Source organism: Falco rusticolus, chromosome 5, assembly GCF_015220075.1.
Source record: "Falco rusticolus isolate bFalRus1 chromosome 5, bFalRus1.pri, whole genome shotgun sequence".
In the NCBI taxonomy this organism is placed as follows: domain Eukaryota; kingdom Metazoa; phylum Chordata; class Aves; order Falconiformes; family Falconidae; genus Falco; species Falco rusticolus.
Window position 1 is genome coordinate 90147702 of NC_051191.1, and position 15921 is coordinate 90163622.

The 15921-nt window shown below is 40.5% G+C and overlaps 1 protein-coding gene across 1 annotated transcript in view; it reads right to left on the reverse strand.

Moving 5' to 3' along the window:
* Positions 1-15921, reverse strand: part of SPAG17 (sperm associated antigen 17) — a 111794-nt gene that overhangs the window by 17963 nt on the left and 77910 nt on the right. Inside the window, exons 29-39 of the mRNA XM_037390739.1 lie at positions 15565-15709; positions 14239-14393; positions 13648-13824; positions 11206-11333; positions 10901-11031; positions 9177-9304; positions 8620-8802; positions 6146-6259; positions 4000-4045; positions 2344-2446; positions 1836-1889 (exon numbers count right to left, since the gene is read on the reverse strand). Of these exons, the coding sequence (XP_037246636.1) occupies positions 1836-1889; positions 2344-2446; positions 4000-4045; positions 6146-6259; positions 8620-8802; positions 9177-9304; positions 10901-11031; positions 11206-11333; positions 13648-13824; positions 14239-14393; positions 15565-15709 (1364 nt within the window). The remainder of the gene's footprint in view (positions 1-1835; positions 1890-2343; positions 2447-3999; positions 4046-6145; positions 6260-8619; positions 8803-9176; positions 9305-10900; positions 11032-11205; positions 11334-13647; positions 13825-14238; positions 14394-15564; positions 15710-15921) is intronic.

Here is a 15921-nt window from a genome sequence, read left to right on the forward strand (position 1 = left end):
TTTACAAACTTGAAAGCAAGTGAAATCAAGGGGATTAGAACTAAAATTTAGGGTCAGCCTTAACTACAGCTTTCGGTGTTACAAACATCTTTATGCTTTTACACACAGACGCACACACATCTCCTCCTGTAAAAGCACTTCTAAGCTGAGGATTACAGCACCTGCCTCACAACTACCATAAGAAATATTTTACAAATAGCAAATTGAGGTACAGGTAATTCTCAAAGTAGAATGTTCCAATGTGGCGAAATGGACCTTGCTTTAGTAGCCGATTTTTTGGATGACCCTAACCTTAAGGTTCTTCTTAAGACAATGAGTTTGCCCTTAAAGATAACGAGTTTGCCTGTTGCCCACATGTTTTACGTCCTAAAATGTCCTTGCAAATGCAGCTGCATTTCCAAGGTCTAAACCAAGAGCGTGTATCCTGCAGTTCACAGCGTGCTCTGCAGCGAAGCCCCGACAATCAAGTGACGGAGCAGAGGAAGGGGTGATGTGAACAGGAGGGACACCTGTGGAAGACTGCATCTCAGACTGATGCCTCAAAGCTTGCCAGCCGAGCTCCTGCAAGACTTCACAGCTGCAAACAGGTAAGGAGCCAACAGCTGCCCGACATCGTTCTTTGGCCAGGGGCAAGGACAGGCCACGCCGCTGTGAGGAACTTGCCTAGACATGGAGCATCACCCCTACCTCTGCACCGATCCCCTGTGCCCCACGGAGTGACACTGTCTGGGAAACGACCCCCCTGAACACCCTACAAAAGGCTGTGCCACCCAACAGTCAGCGGGCATCTGGAGCACCCCCTCTGCCCCGGCGTGAACGAAGACTGCGGACCAACGGGACACCACTGGATCCATGGGGGTGACTATTGCTTGCACCTCTACCCTGATGGCTTGCTAGATCTCCTTCCTTCCTAGCTTTCCCTCTCTTTCCCTCGCTCGGAAGGGCAGGCCAAGGAGGGCAGCTGCCCTGTATGCAAGAGAGCAGGCGGAAAGCACGGAGCTCTGCCTGGTGGGGGCTGACGAGCCAACTGAGGGCTCACACCTTAAGATTAGTGGGCAGACGCAGACCAACGTGGAGAACATTGTTGTGGGTGTCTGCTACAGACCAGCTGATCAGGAAGGTAGATCAGCTTTGCTTTCTTCAGACAAGTGGAAGAAGCCTCACGTTCGTAACACCTGCTCCTCATGGGGGATTTAAGCCCCCACCACCCACCACTGGAAAGCACCTCTGCAGAGAAGGACCTAGGAGTCCTGGTGGACACCACATTGAACATGAATCAACAGTGTGCCCAGGTGGTAAAGCTTTCCCTTCCGCCCAGCACTGGTGCCACCACATGTGGAGTAGTTTCTGAGCATCCTGATATGCAAAAGGGCCACAAAGATTACTAAGGGCTTGGAGGATCTGTCCTGTGAGGAGAGGCTGAGAGACCTGTGACAGGTTTGCCTTGAGAAGCTTTCAAACACCACCATGAGATCGATGTGTCTGCGGTTCTATTTGAAAAATCGGCTGGGATTTGTAGAATACCCAAATTTTAACCTAAAGCATCAGTGTTTGAAATATTAATATAACTGCTTTTCCACGCTGGTGGCAGAACCAGAAAACAGAACACAGGACTTGGGACTTCAGCCTTGCTTTGAATAGCATACGTTAACAGTACACTGCCAGGTTTTGAAATAAATGAGAGAGACTCAAACCACCCATTCAGCATTTCTGTTGCAGAGAACACCCCAATAGTTGCTAGTGAACCATTGGATCGTTACCCAAGACCTGCTGAAATCAGTAACAGTCTTTCCAAAAGCAGATTTAAGTTGGCTCATAAAATAAGTAACTTCTACCTGTGTTCTTCCAGTCTGCTCTGCCACTTGGACACTGGTGGTACTCCTTCTGGGCTGAATGATCAGGAAAGAAAAAGCAGTGAAAATGAGAAAACTAGCATTATGTTCTGAAAAAACAAAAATATTTACAGGGTAAAGCTGGAAGGAAAATGCTCTGTAGAGCTCTTATATATGAGTATGTTAACATCTCAGCTGATGCCTGACTCGGGCTTGTATGGTTTGCACAAAATTGGTCACTCATATCTGCATTTTTATTACATTAGTCAATCAAAGAAACCCTGAAAATCCTTCTCCAACAAACTCTGAGGTATCTTTCTCAGATATGGAAAGACAGGCACAGAGGGACAATATAATCATAAGAAAAGCTAGTAAAACATTATGATGTGTATCTAGAGATCTGGGTCCCAGTCCATGACGACAGTCAGCAAAGTTGGCTGCCTTGCCTGCGTGCTTCATTCCATCCTTCGAGTTATTTACATTTGCATCAGTTCTCACTGGTCTGTCCTACCTGAACCTCTGCTGCTGGTCCTCTCTTTGCTTAGTGATTGTCTCCTCTGGGTGACACTGGCGATGAGAAGCCACTGCCTGTTCATACAGCTCAGTTACGTGAGCTGCAGGGTAAAGAGGATTATTGAATGTGCACGTTCTGCTAAGCACTGCTAAGTGTTCTGAATAAAAACCATCCTTCTGTCACTTGATGAAAACCTAACAGATTCTTTATTACTGTGAAGGAAGAGGCAGAAAGAACTTCATTCCAAAATCTATTTCAGAACATTAACAGGTAGGAAATTAATTCCCTTCAATGTAGAAAGCACCAGAAGCAGGTTAAGTTCCTACCAAATACCTGTGAATAGGAAAAGTTGCTGACATTCAGCTACTTTCTGACTGGGGAGAAACGTTCCAAGTCTCTATCTCCAGCTGAAGAAAATAATGTGGGCTTTCAGGGACCTTTATTACTTTCAGCTTACTTAAGCTGTGCTTAATTGTGGCTGTGAAGTAGCCATAATCAACATTCTTACGGAAGGAACTATTAGTTCAATATGTATAATGGAGAAAAGCCAATTTTTCCATATTTAAGATTGTTACCACCTCTGGGGCTTTAATAAAGAGTTTCCCTGTCCTCTGACATCTTTTATAAAATGTGTTATTTACTTCATGCTTTGAACCTAAACTGTGAGTCCCAAGCCTTAGCTGAAAACAATTTTCTGTGGCAAACCTTGGGAGATCTGAGTATTTGAGAGAGATGATGTGACTATGGCAATATCTCTTAGTGTTCTGGGAATCATGTAATTGCAGACTTCAAAATATGGGGGGTTTTGGTCAGCTTTTTCACCATAAAATATACTTTTTCTGCTTTTTTTATTTTTATGTCTTTTAAAGAGCTTTTCTTCCCTGCTATCTTATTCATTAATAATGTTATGTTAAAACTGCACCTCCATTTAAATCAGGAAACTGCGTACCAAACATTTGTTGCAGCAGTTTCCATTTACTTTGTACAAAATGCTTTTTTTTTGACAAGCAGCGGTACCCTTGACAAGGTGGGAAGGGCAGAAAACCAACACTTTAAAAGGGTAGTATCACTATGGGATTGAATAATGTGGATTTCTGTATGGAAAAGGCTGAAGAATTTTTAAAACAAACAAACATCTTAATGTTTTTGTACATACTGAAAACTTTTATTAAAGTTAACATGTATCTTAGGAAAACTTCTAAAGAAATTAATGAGGGAAAGCTATTACCTTGTTCCATCTTTTCCCTTAAGCAAGGTTGATGTAATCAAAACACATGATGGATTGAGATCAGATTTTCAAGTGTAATAAATAACCAGGATTTATCTAGTTGCTTTGGAAAACTTGTCTGAGAAGTTGGTACTTGTGTAAAAGTAACTAAGTACTGTCTTGGTTCTTATACCTAAGAAAACTCAATACATGAGGAAATGTGAGTCAAAATGCCAAATACACACACCTAAACACAGGAACTGGTTTTTAGAGGTACTGAATCATTGATGCTAACAAGTTCTAATCACCTGTAAAAATCACGCAGAAGCACCTACATAGCGGACAGATGAACCTTTACCTTCCTTCTTTTAAAATAATACTACAGTACTTCAAAACCTACTATGATATTTCACAATTCTGAAAGAAAGGTATTCAATTTTTATTACCTGTATCACTGAGATTCTCGGTTGACTTCTCCCAGTTGGGGAAGGCCTGAAAATGAAAGAACAGTGACTACGTGAGAAACAGACCCGACACCAGCAGCAGCTTGTTCGAGGGATTTCCACCCTAACAAGTGCTGCCTTGCTACCGAGAACGCACCCACGGGAACGGAGGGATTTCAGTGTTGATGAGCTGGGGAAAAAAGCAAAGTACAATTTCCCTGGTCCACACGGGTCTTTTGTTTCCTTCTTGATGGTCTACTTCACAGGTGGCTTTGTATTTTATGTAGTTGATGTTAGGTTTTCAAAGGGTTTGAACCAGATCTAGAAGTCAGGGGCACAACAAGCCGAATGGGAAATGGTTCAGGAATTAGTAGGCTTTGTTACTGAGCAGCTCTTTTGTGGCTGGCTGGTTTACCGTAAAGCACTGGAGGGGTGGGAAACCCTGAACTACGCTGTTCCTTTGCTCTCCTGCTGCCCCTGAGGCAGTTAAGTGGAAACAAGAGTTCCCGTGATCAGGCAGTCTGGGTTGTAACAGAGGGAACAGCGGGGGCTTAGGAGGAGCGGGATGCGGTTCCTGGGTCACAGCACGCCCACACCGAGACGCCACTGCTCAGAAGAGAGTTGTCCAGTGTGCAGTGTGCACCGGGAAGCATGCTCATGGTAGCAGGGATAATCAACAAGAATTAAGTCACTAGATAAGTCCATTGGAACCAAGCAGCATGAGATTCAGCACCTGGATCTCATCAAAGCAAATAAATGTCTGCTTAGAGGACAGGGACAGATCACCTCTCTGTGTTCCTCCTTCCAGAAACGTTGGGAGCTCCTTCCTAGTTTTTTTCTAGATACTTCTTTTCTCGACTCTCTTTTTAAGACTTGTATGTCACTTGAAAATACTGAGCAAAAATATAAATACGAAAGCTTGTAATATAAAAAAATAGCCTTCAGTTTCAGCAAATGAAAATGCTAACATGGATAAAATGTTTAGAGTCAAATTCTAGAACTACATGGGTTCTTTTTTAAGCTTGTACAGTGGAAAAAAAGTTGTATATCTATCCAGAAAGCTAGGAAAAAGAAAAGAACAACATTTAAAACTGGGAAGATCTCATTCCTAATGTTTTTGCATGTCGAGACAAAGTTTAAAATGTAGCCTCTAAGGCCAAGATGATGTTTGTTTGCTAGTGTGCTCAACTTTTGAAAGGCTGACAGATCATACGTAAGTGAATATTTAAACTAACATGGCTAGGTCTTGGTATTCAAATGTCGGATTTTTTAATTTGGTATGTTTGAATTCACTATATGCAACTTACTTGACTAAATGAAAATAAAGTATTTCCTAAATTAAACTAAAAAAGAAAACAGTGTTAATAATAGTAAAAACTATAATAATAGTAATAATTGTGTGAAATCACATCATGCAAGGTACCAAATTTAAAGGAAGCTGTAGGAAAAAAATTAAAGCACTGAAATAGAGCGAACTGATAACTTTTTACATAAAACGTAAGCCATGTCTCTCATTCATCCTAATTCATTTAACCCACTAATGCTGCTTGAACTTTTCTAATTTTTTCCCCCCTCATCTCCCACTAACCTCACTGCTTCCTGACTGCTGCCAAGTCCCTCCTCCCCTATTTACCCATCTTTCCCATTACCCCTCCCTTTTCTTTTCGTGCTCTGATTATTTGTGCAAATTAGCAGAGCACATTTTCCAAAAAATATGAACGCTGCCCAGCAGTAATAACAATATTCCTTCAGATTGTTTTTGGATTATCCCAAAAGCAGGGTTTAAACTCTCACTATGGAGGTGGCAGCTGTGGTTGAAATACAAGTCTCCCAGCTGCAATGACAACAGACTGGAAACATTCTCCTCCGAATGCTGGGGTATACACACATTTCAGTAATTTTCATCTGTGTGTTTGGGAATGTATCATTCCCTAGAGCCAAACTCTTGAACTGCTTGGAGCATTGCTTCTCCAGAAATGGCAGCAGTGCCGTTCAGTAGCCCAGCTGATGCCGAGTGTGGCTCTGCTTAACCATTAAACTACAGCAGAGCTGGCACTGTGCTACCCTAACATTTGCTATTTAGACAGTGATGTGTCTTAAGGCTGACACTTTCAATGCAAAGTAGTTAATTATTATTTTTTTTTCTCACCGTAACCAGTTCAAGGAGCCTTGCAGCATTCTCCTTTTCCTCTTCTGTTCTTGGTTCTTTTACATTCATCTCTTCCAGCTCATCTTCCTGCTTTAAAATGTTGTCTATATATTCCTGGTGGAATAATGAAAAAGAACAAGAAAGATGCAGACGTCTTCTGTGCAGAGGTAGACTTAAGGGGCACACATATAGAGAAAAGAGTTTTTAGAAGTAATGGATGTATATGCTTCTTCTCAATGTCATAAAGGCCCCTTCTGTGAATTTGTGTGCTATATAGATATCTAAAGGTTTGTATGCAGAAAGAAATAGTTTTTAAAAAACCCAACAGGTCAAAGAGAGGAGGACCACATGCTGAGAAGGTCACAGGCAAAAGCTTACCAAGGACTCTGAAGACCAGCAAGACTACTAAATCTGCAAGGACTAACATACTGAGGACACCAAGAGTCTGCTGAAGCTCTACCAGGCCACTAGCAGACATGAGCACCCACAGTGTGACTCAGAGCACATCCAACAGCCGTCTGGATGCCCCTGGTGTGTCAGTGTGACCCCTCGGTTCTGCGCAGGCAGGTGGGTTTGGCCTCCCAACTGTTGCACTAGGCAAGTACAAGTAAGCATGCAAGCGTTTTGAATAAACTATGTAAGTGAATAAAGAAATGTGTTGAGGAAATAGCTGCTGCTAATAATAATAATAATAAATTATATTATTAGGATCAGCTTAATGAATAAAAGGTGTTCTAAAAAAACATCATTTGTGATCTGTATCTCCTTCCTGCTCCTTCCTGTCTGATCTCCTATTGGGGAAAAGGAAGTTTACAACATCATAATTGAAAATGTGCGTTCAAGAAAAAAGTCTGAAGCTCTGTTTTTAGACAGATGTTTGCTTTGCCAGAATCACACTAAGTGCTACAGAAAAGAAATATTTTCTTTTCCCACACTACTTCATGCTTTAACGGATCAGTTAGGTGGGGAAAAAGGGTCCTTACTGCAGGCTGCCCTAACCCACTGCCCTGCTAACGAGCTACGGGCAGTACTGAGCTTTATGAACAGACAAGGTTTGCAGGAGCAATCTGTTCCCAGTTCCAGTTCTTTTTCATTCCTTTATACCTCTTAAATATTAATGGAGACAGAGAAAGGAAGAATACTTTTTTCTTTAGATCTTGATTTAGTTCTGACAGTTTAGTTTAATTTTCAGTTATTTGACTAAAGATTTAAGATAACTCTTTCTGGAAAAAAAACATTAATTAAATATTTATATATAAGCAACGAGGATATTTCCATTGCACATTAACACAATTATTACAAATGTTTTCTTTAGTGCCAATAATTGCAATTCTTCAATCCCCATGTAACCAAGAGCATTGTTCTCTCTCTGAAAGCCAACAACAGATCGGTCAATAGAGTGACCTATCTTGCGATTTTGGTGTGGAACTTGTTTTTGTAGTGTTGCCTTTGAAAGATCAGTTTGCAAATTAAGAATAATTATATCTATTTATAGATGGGTAAAAGGATAAAATTTAATTCTGATAGACTGGCATGCCCCAAATATGTCCAGGCTGAACAGTTGTCAATGTTTTTCTATTGCAAGCATGTCTGCTTTGAAATGTAATATGTGTGTGTGTGTAAATAATTCTACCTGGCTACAACATGCTACGACCTTCACACATTTCATATGCTGTTAACTTCCAAATTCAGTCTGCCATGCCATCATCAAAATATGTTGAATCAATGTTATAGAACACATGTATTATATTATTTTCTAACTGTAAGTGATAATGAGATTATAAGTCTAAAACCTCCTCTAAAAGCATCTTCACAATGTGAATTAAATAAATCAGTGTTTTATACCAACACTGAGAAGTCCAAAGTTGTTGTCAAGCATCAACTGCAGCACTTTCAGTTTCCATCTCAGAACACCTGCACAGGAGGTGCAGCTCGCACCTCGTTATGAACCAGCCACTAATGAGGGATGGACACACACTGTCAGGAGGCTACAGAGCTATTTGCTAGACACGGATAGAGTGACAGGACTGACTTGAACCTGGAAATATTCTACACTGATTTATGAAAACAAATACATAACCAAGACCAGAGTGTGTCTTAGTGGCCAAGTTAACTGTAGAATTATGGGGGTTTAAAAATTTGTGTACAACTTAATAGATTTACGTTTTTAAGGCTTTGTGAAGCAAAACAAACCCCAAGCAAAGTAAAAGCAAAGTAAGAGATACCAGTAATGACAACAAGGAAACTATTTGTTAGTGTACTATCTGTGATGTGTACCGGACAGGATCCCACGTATTAGCACAGAAAATTATGTTCCACAAGAGATGAGCGAAACAGCTGAGCTGCTTCTTAGAGACCTGTCTAGATGTGAAATATTGATTGATCTTCAAAGGTAGCAGATTATTTTTTTGTGTCACCCAATTTGTCTGTTCTCTATTGCTTACTGGAAGAATGAATAAATGCGATTGCACTACCTTGAGGGAAAGCTGCAGCTTTTCCCTTAGTTCATCACTGAGTGGCTCATACTGGAATAGCTGACGGATTTGCAGTTTATTAGGACATTTTTGCATGGGTACTGGCAAGCACGTCTGCTCTTTGGATCCAATGCAGAGACCCCTCCAGATATGTGTTCGGGCTGAGGGACCTGTGATCTTCCTCTGAACAGAGACAAGAACAAGTAAAAAGAGCAAGAGGCTACTTACATCACTGCCTACATGCAGATATCAGCAATGTGTGCCTCAGCTGAAAAGCACATGCTCTCCTTATAGCATCATAGATCTAGACAATAAAGCCAATAAAGTTTCTGGGCACAATTTATCTATCGTAAAACCTCTTCATCTGGCAAGATGAACTCCCCTTACAATTGCTAAGCCCCCAAAGGGACTACACTTTCCCTGACACAGCCTACCCCTCACTTTGTCTCCTCAGTAAACTGAACTTAACGATGTCACATTGTTTTAGAGCTCCATTTCCCCACAGTGACTAACACCTACTGCTTAAGCAGGAAAAGGTAATTTTGAAACAATTATACCTCAAGAGGAGAAAATGTGTCCTGGGTCCTTGACTGAAGATTTGGAGGAACAATACTCTCTGGTTCTTTCTTCATTACCCAGGGGGAGGCTTCAGCCAAAGGGCGGAGGACAGTAATACTTAAAACACCTGGTTCAAAGATACATTTTACTAAGAATCAGTTCAAATAAAAACAATTATGGCCAAGTGTCTCAGACCTCCAGAAAAATACACTTACCTAAGCATAAAAAAATCATATTATCAAGTGGTAAAACTCCTCGTGAAAAAGTGATACCTCATGGCTACAGATAATATGGGAGCCTGGCAGTGATTACAGAAGAGCTGGACAAGTTCAGATTACTCAGACCGTGTTTAACAACAGGCTGCCTCCGCCACTTGCTTCGATTCTTGGGTAACAGCTCAGTGGCACAGTGTGGGGAGTATCCCAGGCAGGAAGAGCAGACCACTGACCCATGTTCACTGAATACAAATTTCAGTAGTAGTACATCATATTCAGAACATGCCTAATTCTTCACTGTGTTTTATACTTCGCTGTAATCTGATCACTGGATGGATTCCATTAGAGAGTATTTCTTTTTATTGTTCTGATTAATGTTAATGTTCCTCAAAAATTTTTTTCCAATCCAACTGAAAAATCTACTTGATCTACTACTATCTACCCCATAGGTGGCCTTCAGAACGGGTAACCCCACTGAGGTACTTTGTCACAACGACCCAGAAGTGTGAAGCCTTTTACTACAGTCAGTATTGTGACAAATAGAGTATGAAGGCTGGAAATGTGTGCTACTCTTACAAACGACTGCTGGTTGTGAGCAAGTTTTCTTGACTGGGATTTTCACTAGGCATGTATCTTCTCCATCCTCCTGATCTTCCACCTTCCGTATCTTCCTGGTTCCCTCAGTGCTCTTGCTCTTTTCCTTCTCCCATGCAAAAAGTATTTCATTCAGTTTCTGCAACAGGGGACCGGTCATTCTTGTGCATACAAGTGAAGTAGCATTTAAAAATGGACAAAACTGGTATGAGTAGTAGGTGGGAAATGCTTATGATATAAATCTTTGAGAAGAATGTCTTAGTATTTTATGGCTTGAAGCAAACTATGCTTATCATCCCCCCATACCCAGGGGAACCATATATTCCTGTCTTTTTAAAGATACATTTGTTTTCTTAGGATCTACCTGTTATGCCACAGTGTGTTTTACAGACACACAGTGTCTTCAACTAACTTTACAATAATAACCAATCATTTCAGGATGTAACTTTTTGCATTGCTACTATGAGGTGGTTGGTGCCATGTTCTATGGCCACTGGCATCGCCTATTTCAGTCATGTTTTTCCATGTTCTTAATAACATTTATTTATCCTTTCCAATAGCCAGACTAAGGGTCAACATCACAGTATCATTGTCTTCATTGCTAAGAAGAGTTGTATCATTAATGAAGACTGTGATGCATTCACTGTTTTTTGATGGTAAATACACAGAGTATCTATGCATTTGGTATCGCTTTTGTTTGTGTGTCTGAGAGTGGGTTGTTTGTTCATTTATCTCTTCACAGGGTTATTCACAAGCTCCTTCTTCCCCACGCTTCACTGCCAGAAGTGTGGGCACTTGCCTACATGGAGAAAAGCATTTTCAGATTTCCTGTCCAGATAAGTGTTTTGAAGCTTCTGACTCTGCCTTTGCAATTACTTCTATTATTAGTTTGTCAGAAAAGAAAAGTTTCCTACCTGGACATTCTTGCACAGGATCCTGCAAGACGGCAGCAGTGGGATCACTATGGGCGTTGGCCAGATACTTGTGTACATCGCTGCTCCGCAGGAGCTCGGTTCCAGAACCATCTGCATAGATGATGAAGAACCTACAACAGCCAGCCATATGCATCAGACTATATCAGAAAAATGGAAATCCAACATGACAACATCATCAAATGTACAAAGATAGAGTACTGAACAAAGGAAGCACAAATCTACAAACCCTGCACAAATACAACGCAGTGAAGAAAGAGTCGACCCATGAACCCAACGCAGCTTACCTGGGGGCGTGCGCATTGTAAGTGACAGGTTTGTTCACATCTCCGAGCGCTGCTGCTGAACTTCTGTCCTCCTTGTCATCACAGCCAGCACCAGGAACACACACATTTGTGCTGCCATCAGCCATGACCTTTAGTAGAAATTATATAGAATAACTTGAGTTACATGATACTTTTAAAACAGTAACTTGCTGCTGAACTTTAATATAACCCAGCTCAGTGAAAGAGACAGAATAAACACATTTCATATTGAGCAATCTGAAATTCACAGGAAAGAAAAAAGAATAAAACTGAAAAGACAGTGAAAAAAGCAGACCAACCCTTTTTAGAAAGACATATGCCATGTCATAAATAATAGTATCACGTGTTGATGTTCAATAAATGCTCAAGCACTGTTAGTTGTCAAACCGGGCCATCAATGCTTGCATTCCGTATTCAACATATATATCTGCAGGCATCAACAGACAACTTTACACAAAAATACTCGTTTGCTGGTCAAGCCAGGTAACTGTATACTCAGACCGCCACTGACATACCTCTGTGAGGTATATATGTATCTATGTGTATACACTGACACACATACAGAGACATAGTTACACACAAATATATACATTACTAATATGTTTGTTAATAATCACATAGTACATACATATATACTCCTATGTAGGCATATATAAAAATATAAATGTGTATATACATACGTACAGGTGTGTGTGTATAAATAGGTATATAGGTAAATGAATAAAATATATACACCTATATATACATGCATCTAGATATAGATTCAGACTATATATGTATATCTATCTAAATATATATATATATGCATATATTTAAAGAGGGGGCTCTTCTCAGGAATTCATTAACTTTAAAAATATAGTCTCACATAATCTTATGATAATACCAAGTGAATTTCTACAGTATTTCCTTCTTGAAAATACTATGTGATTATTAACTAACATGCCATTAACATAAACAAACAAGGTACGTCGCAACGAATAACCACTTAACAGGGAATAAGGTGGCCTTTGGAAGGCAGAGTTTAAACCAGAGTGATTCAGAGGGCAGACCACGAACTGAATCCGATGCAGCCAGCCCATGCCCTTTTGGCTGTACTCTCAGACACAACTAGGACAGAGGAAGAACCAATTCTGTTACACCTGCACCTGGTGGCCATCCCTACCAACCATACAGGAGGTGAGAACTGGACTGGAAGACCTGGATCACAGCTGACTGGAACAGCGGGCAGGACCCAAAAGCTGGCTGCTGCCTATTGCATCTGTACGCAATGAGCAGCTTAGATCCATGAGTTGCTACCAGTACTGTATCCACATGGTCACCTGCTCCATCATACAAGCACTTACCCAATGAAAATGGGGTCTTGAGAGTAAAACAGTAGGAGGATGTAAATAAAAGATACTCCATCAACAGCAAAACCAATGGAACACATTTTCCCTACGGTTATTCTTCATATCTGCATCCTCTCATTCTGCATTCATCTCATCCTCCTCACTACAACCCACACCCCCTGTGAACCCACAATACCTTCAACTGCCCCACGGCCTCCTCAGCCTCCTTCCTTTGTTCCCTAGGAATCAGCTGAGAAAAAGTGGGATGTGCCGATGCCAGGCAACTTCTGTGCTGCTTTGAATCACACTGATTTTCTAGGATCTTGGTATCTTTGAAATTTCTATCCCTCTGGTTGATTAGTAAAAAATTTGATTGGGAGAGATGCACATAGAGCATAGATTTATATAAGCACCGTTTCTTCAGCCAAATTAAAAACTGTATTATAATGCCTATGTCCAGGGGAACCTCAGTGCTGTTTTGCAGGAATCTGGGAAAATGGCAAAGATTACAGTTGCAACAAGAGAAAGGATACTCTAAGGTTGCCACGTTTTTAGAATATTTAATTAGAACCTTAATTAGAAAACAGCGTGCAGGTCACAAACACTTAGATGATGTTTCTGGAACTCAAAATGAAGTACTAACCTAGCTCAAAAGTATCTCTTAGGTGTGAAAGGATCACAGCGCACAGAGTATGATTTGTAAGACTGAATCATTGCTTTGACAACATTTGCCTTACCAGGCAGATTCAAGTGTTTCTGTGTACCTTCTGAAAAGCAAATATCCTCTCTCGTTTTTAGTCCTCATTTGCAGACCTGATTTTTCACTATAGTAAAAATCAGGCTAATTAAGGTAACTTTACAGGTGAGGTAAACTGTAGACTATGTGTTTTATTTCAGTCTCTCTAAAAAAGGGGAAATAACAAAAAAGGGGAATCCAGCCACATACACAAGAACATTTCAGAGACCTGATTCAGGAGCTATTCCCTTCTGGCTCCTAGACTACTGTAAGTATCAAGGATACAAGCTGACTTGGAGAGATGTTTGTAAGATAAAATTACTTAAAATGCAGAAACCTGTTTCCTTCCATGTATTTTACCTTGAAAATATTTCCTTCAGGATCCATCACCTCACAAATAGTGCTGGAAGTGTGTTTCATAATATATCTCCCTGCTTGATTCTCTTCTTTCTTGCTGATGAAATTGTAAACTTCATGGGTATAAACTGCTGAGCAATCTTCATCAATGAAAAGAGAGCCTGCCTTGATGGGTAAAACCTGTGACAGTAAAAAAGGAAGAGGTTCAGTCCTGAAAGGTGAAATCTTCGGTGTAGAGGTACCATGAAGATGAAGAAAAGATGTGAGTTAAGAGGAGAGCTTTCAGACCTTTAATCATCCAGTTTTGAGGGACTGAAGGGAAAGAAAGAAGGAAGATGAGGTCCAGGATGTAGGCTGACATTAGTCTCTGTAATACTTGCTTTAACTTCAGGAAATTTAAGATTGTGATTTAGATATACTATACAGTTGTGAGTAAATACCGAAATATTGGCAGAGTATAAAAGACATGGAATCATAGAATTTGTGAAAGCTATAGAGGAGGAAGTTAAAGCAGTCATGATGAGAGCTGCTGCTGGCAGGGAAGTTGGAACAGAAAGATAAATTTCATTGTCACAAACTAAAAACAGTTCCCACCTGATACGTTCCCTGTGGCTTTGCTATAATAGATGTCCCATCTCCAAAGATGGTACAACAGGTACCATCCTCACAATCTGTTATGACAGTAGCAAACTCAGGATTCTCTACTTGCATGCACTTCACCTTCTTTGTGGTGGCTTCTGAATGTTCATCTAAGAATCAATACAGAACAAGAGAGGAGCACATGAACCATGGAAATGTCTTAGCATTCAATTTGCTTTTTCTCTCACAGAGTTGGATCTCTGTCTCCTCAGTAAAAGACCCTCACAAACTTCACAGCATCCTTTATCATATAATTCTATTTATGTAAACAATATGTTATGTAAACCTTTGGATTTCTGGACTGTGCACTCAGTACTGGAAAATCCAGCAGCAAAAAAATGTCTGTAACCATTTGGCTAGCCAGGAGAGTACACTGTGATTTATCAAGTACAGTACTAACCATAATGATCTGGATCACTGGATCTGATCAGTTGGATCACTGAAATTCTTTATGTCTATAATAATAGCTCTAAGGTGTGAAGATATTCCTATTCAGCAGCCCAATCTCGGAAAACAAATCAAACTTGTATGTTAATCTGGCCATTGCCCTCCCACTGAATAGACAAATCAGTTCAAGGTCATTGTTTTGATTTTTACAATCCCACAGGGAGATGTTCCTGAACGTTTACTGTTAACTGAATATCTTCTCCTATGCAACCAGCATTTCCTACTGTGTTTGAACACAACAGTCCAGGCACTCCCAAAGTAAATGTACACTTCATACTAATTACAAAAGACAGGACTTGTCCACAAAATGAACAAGGGAAAAGAATAACAAAAAAAGAATAACACTGCCAGCCAGGAGAAACACAGATGACCCATAGCCTCACTTATTTCAGGCAAACATAAGTTTCACTCCTCTAGATGTGGCATTTTCCACGCCCATATTCAATCCAATTTTCAGTATCTCCAAGGCTGGTGAGCCCATGGCTTCTCTGGGGAATACACCTCTTCAGTTAGGACTCAAACCAGCTGGCTTGCTAGCATTAGGGTAGGTGGAGAGAAGGCAACGAACACGCTAAACTCTGGCACTGTGGTCTCATGGTGAAGGTGGGCCATGGAAGTACATACATAGAAAGAAGGAAATTTGCTGGTTTGTGACAATATAGTTTCCACACTGAAGAGCGCTGAAAAAAAGACCAAGCAGACAAACTAAGCCTAGACTGCACTAGTGCATTTGTTATCCAGGCTACTGGTATGACCTTCCTTTAGTATATATTTTGATGATCATCTGCTTCACAAGACGTAGCAGAGATCACAGTGCTCCCCTTTTGATTTTACCGATTTCCTCACTATCCTTGGGTACAAAAAGTTCTTCACGGCTTTTATAGAAAGTTGTGATCCTAGTGCCGTCAGCATGATCTACTACTCTGCTACCATCCAGCTTCTCAACAATTATCACTCCATCATCTCGTACAGTCATAACCTGAAAGAATGAAGAGATACTCATTTATATTAGCACTTGTAACGGCAACAGTCATACAAGACATTATGTACTGAAACTTGGGAGAAGCTAGACTACTGCAACTTTAACTACTTCAGAGACCGAGGAATCACATTTTCTTCAAAATCTAAAGCTTTTTTATTAGTAGCAGTGCAACAGCACAACCTGTAGGACAGGTGTTCAAAGAACAAATC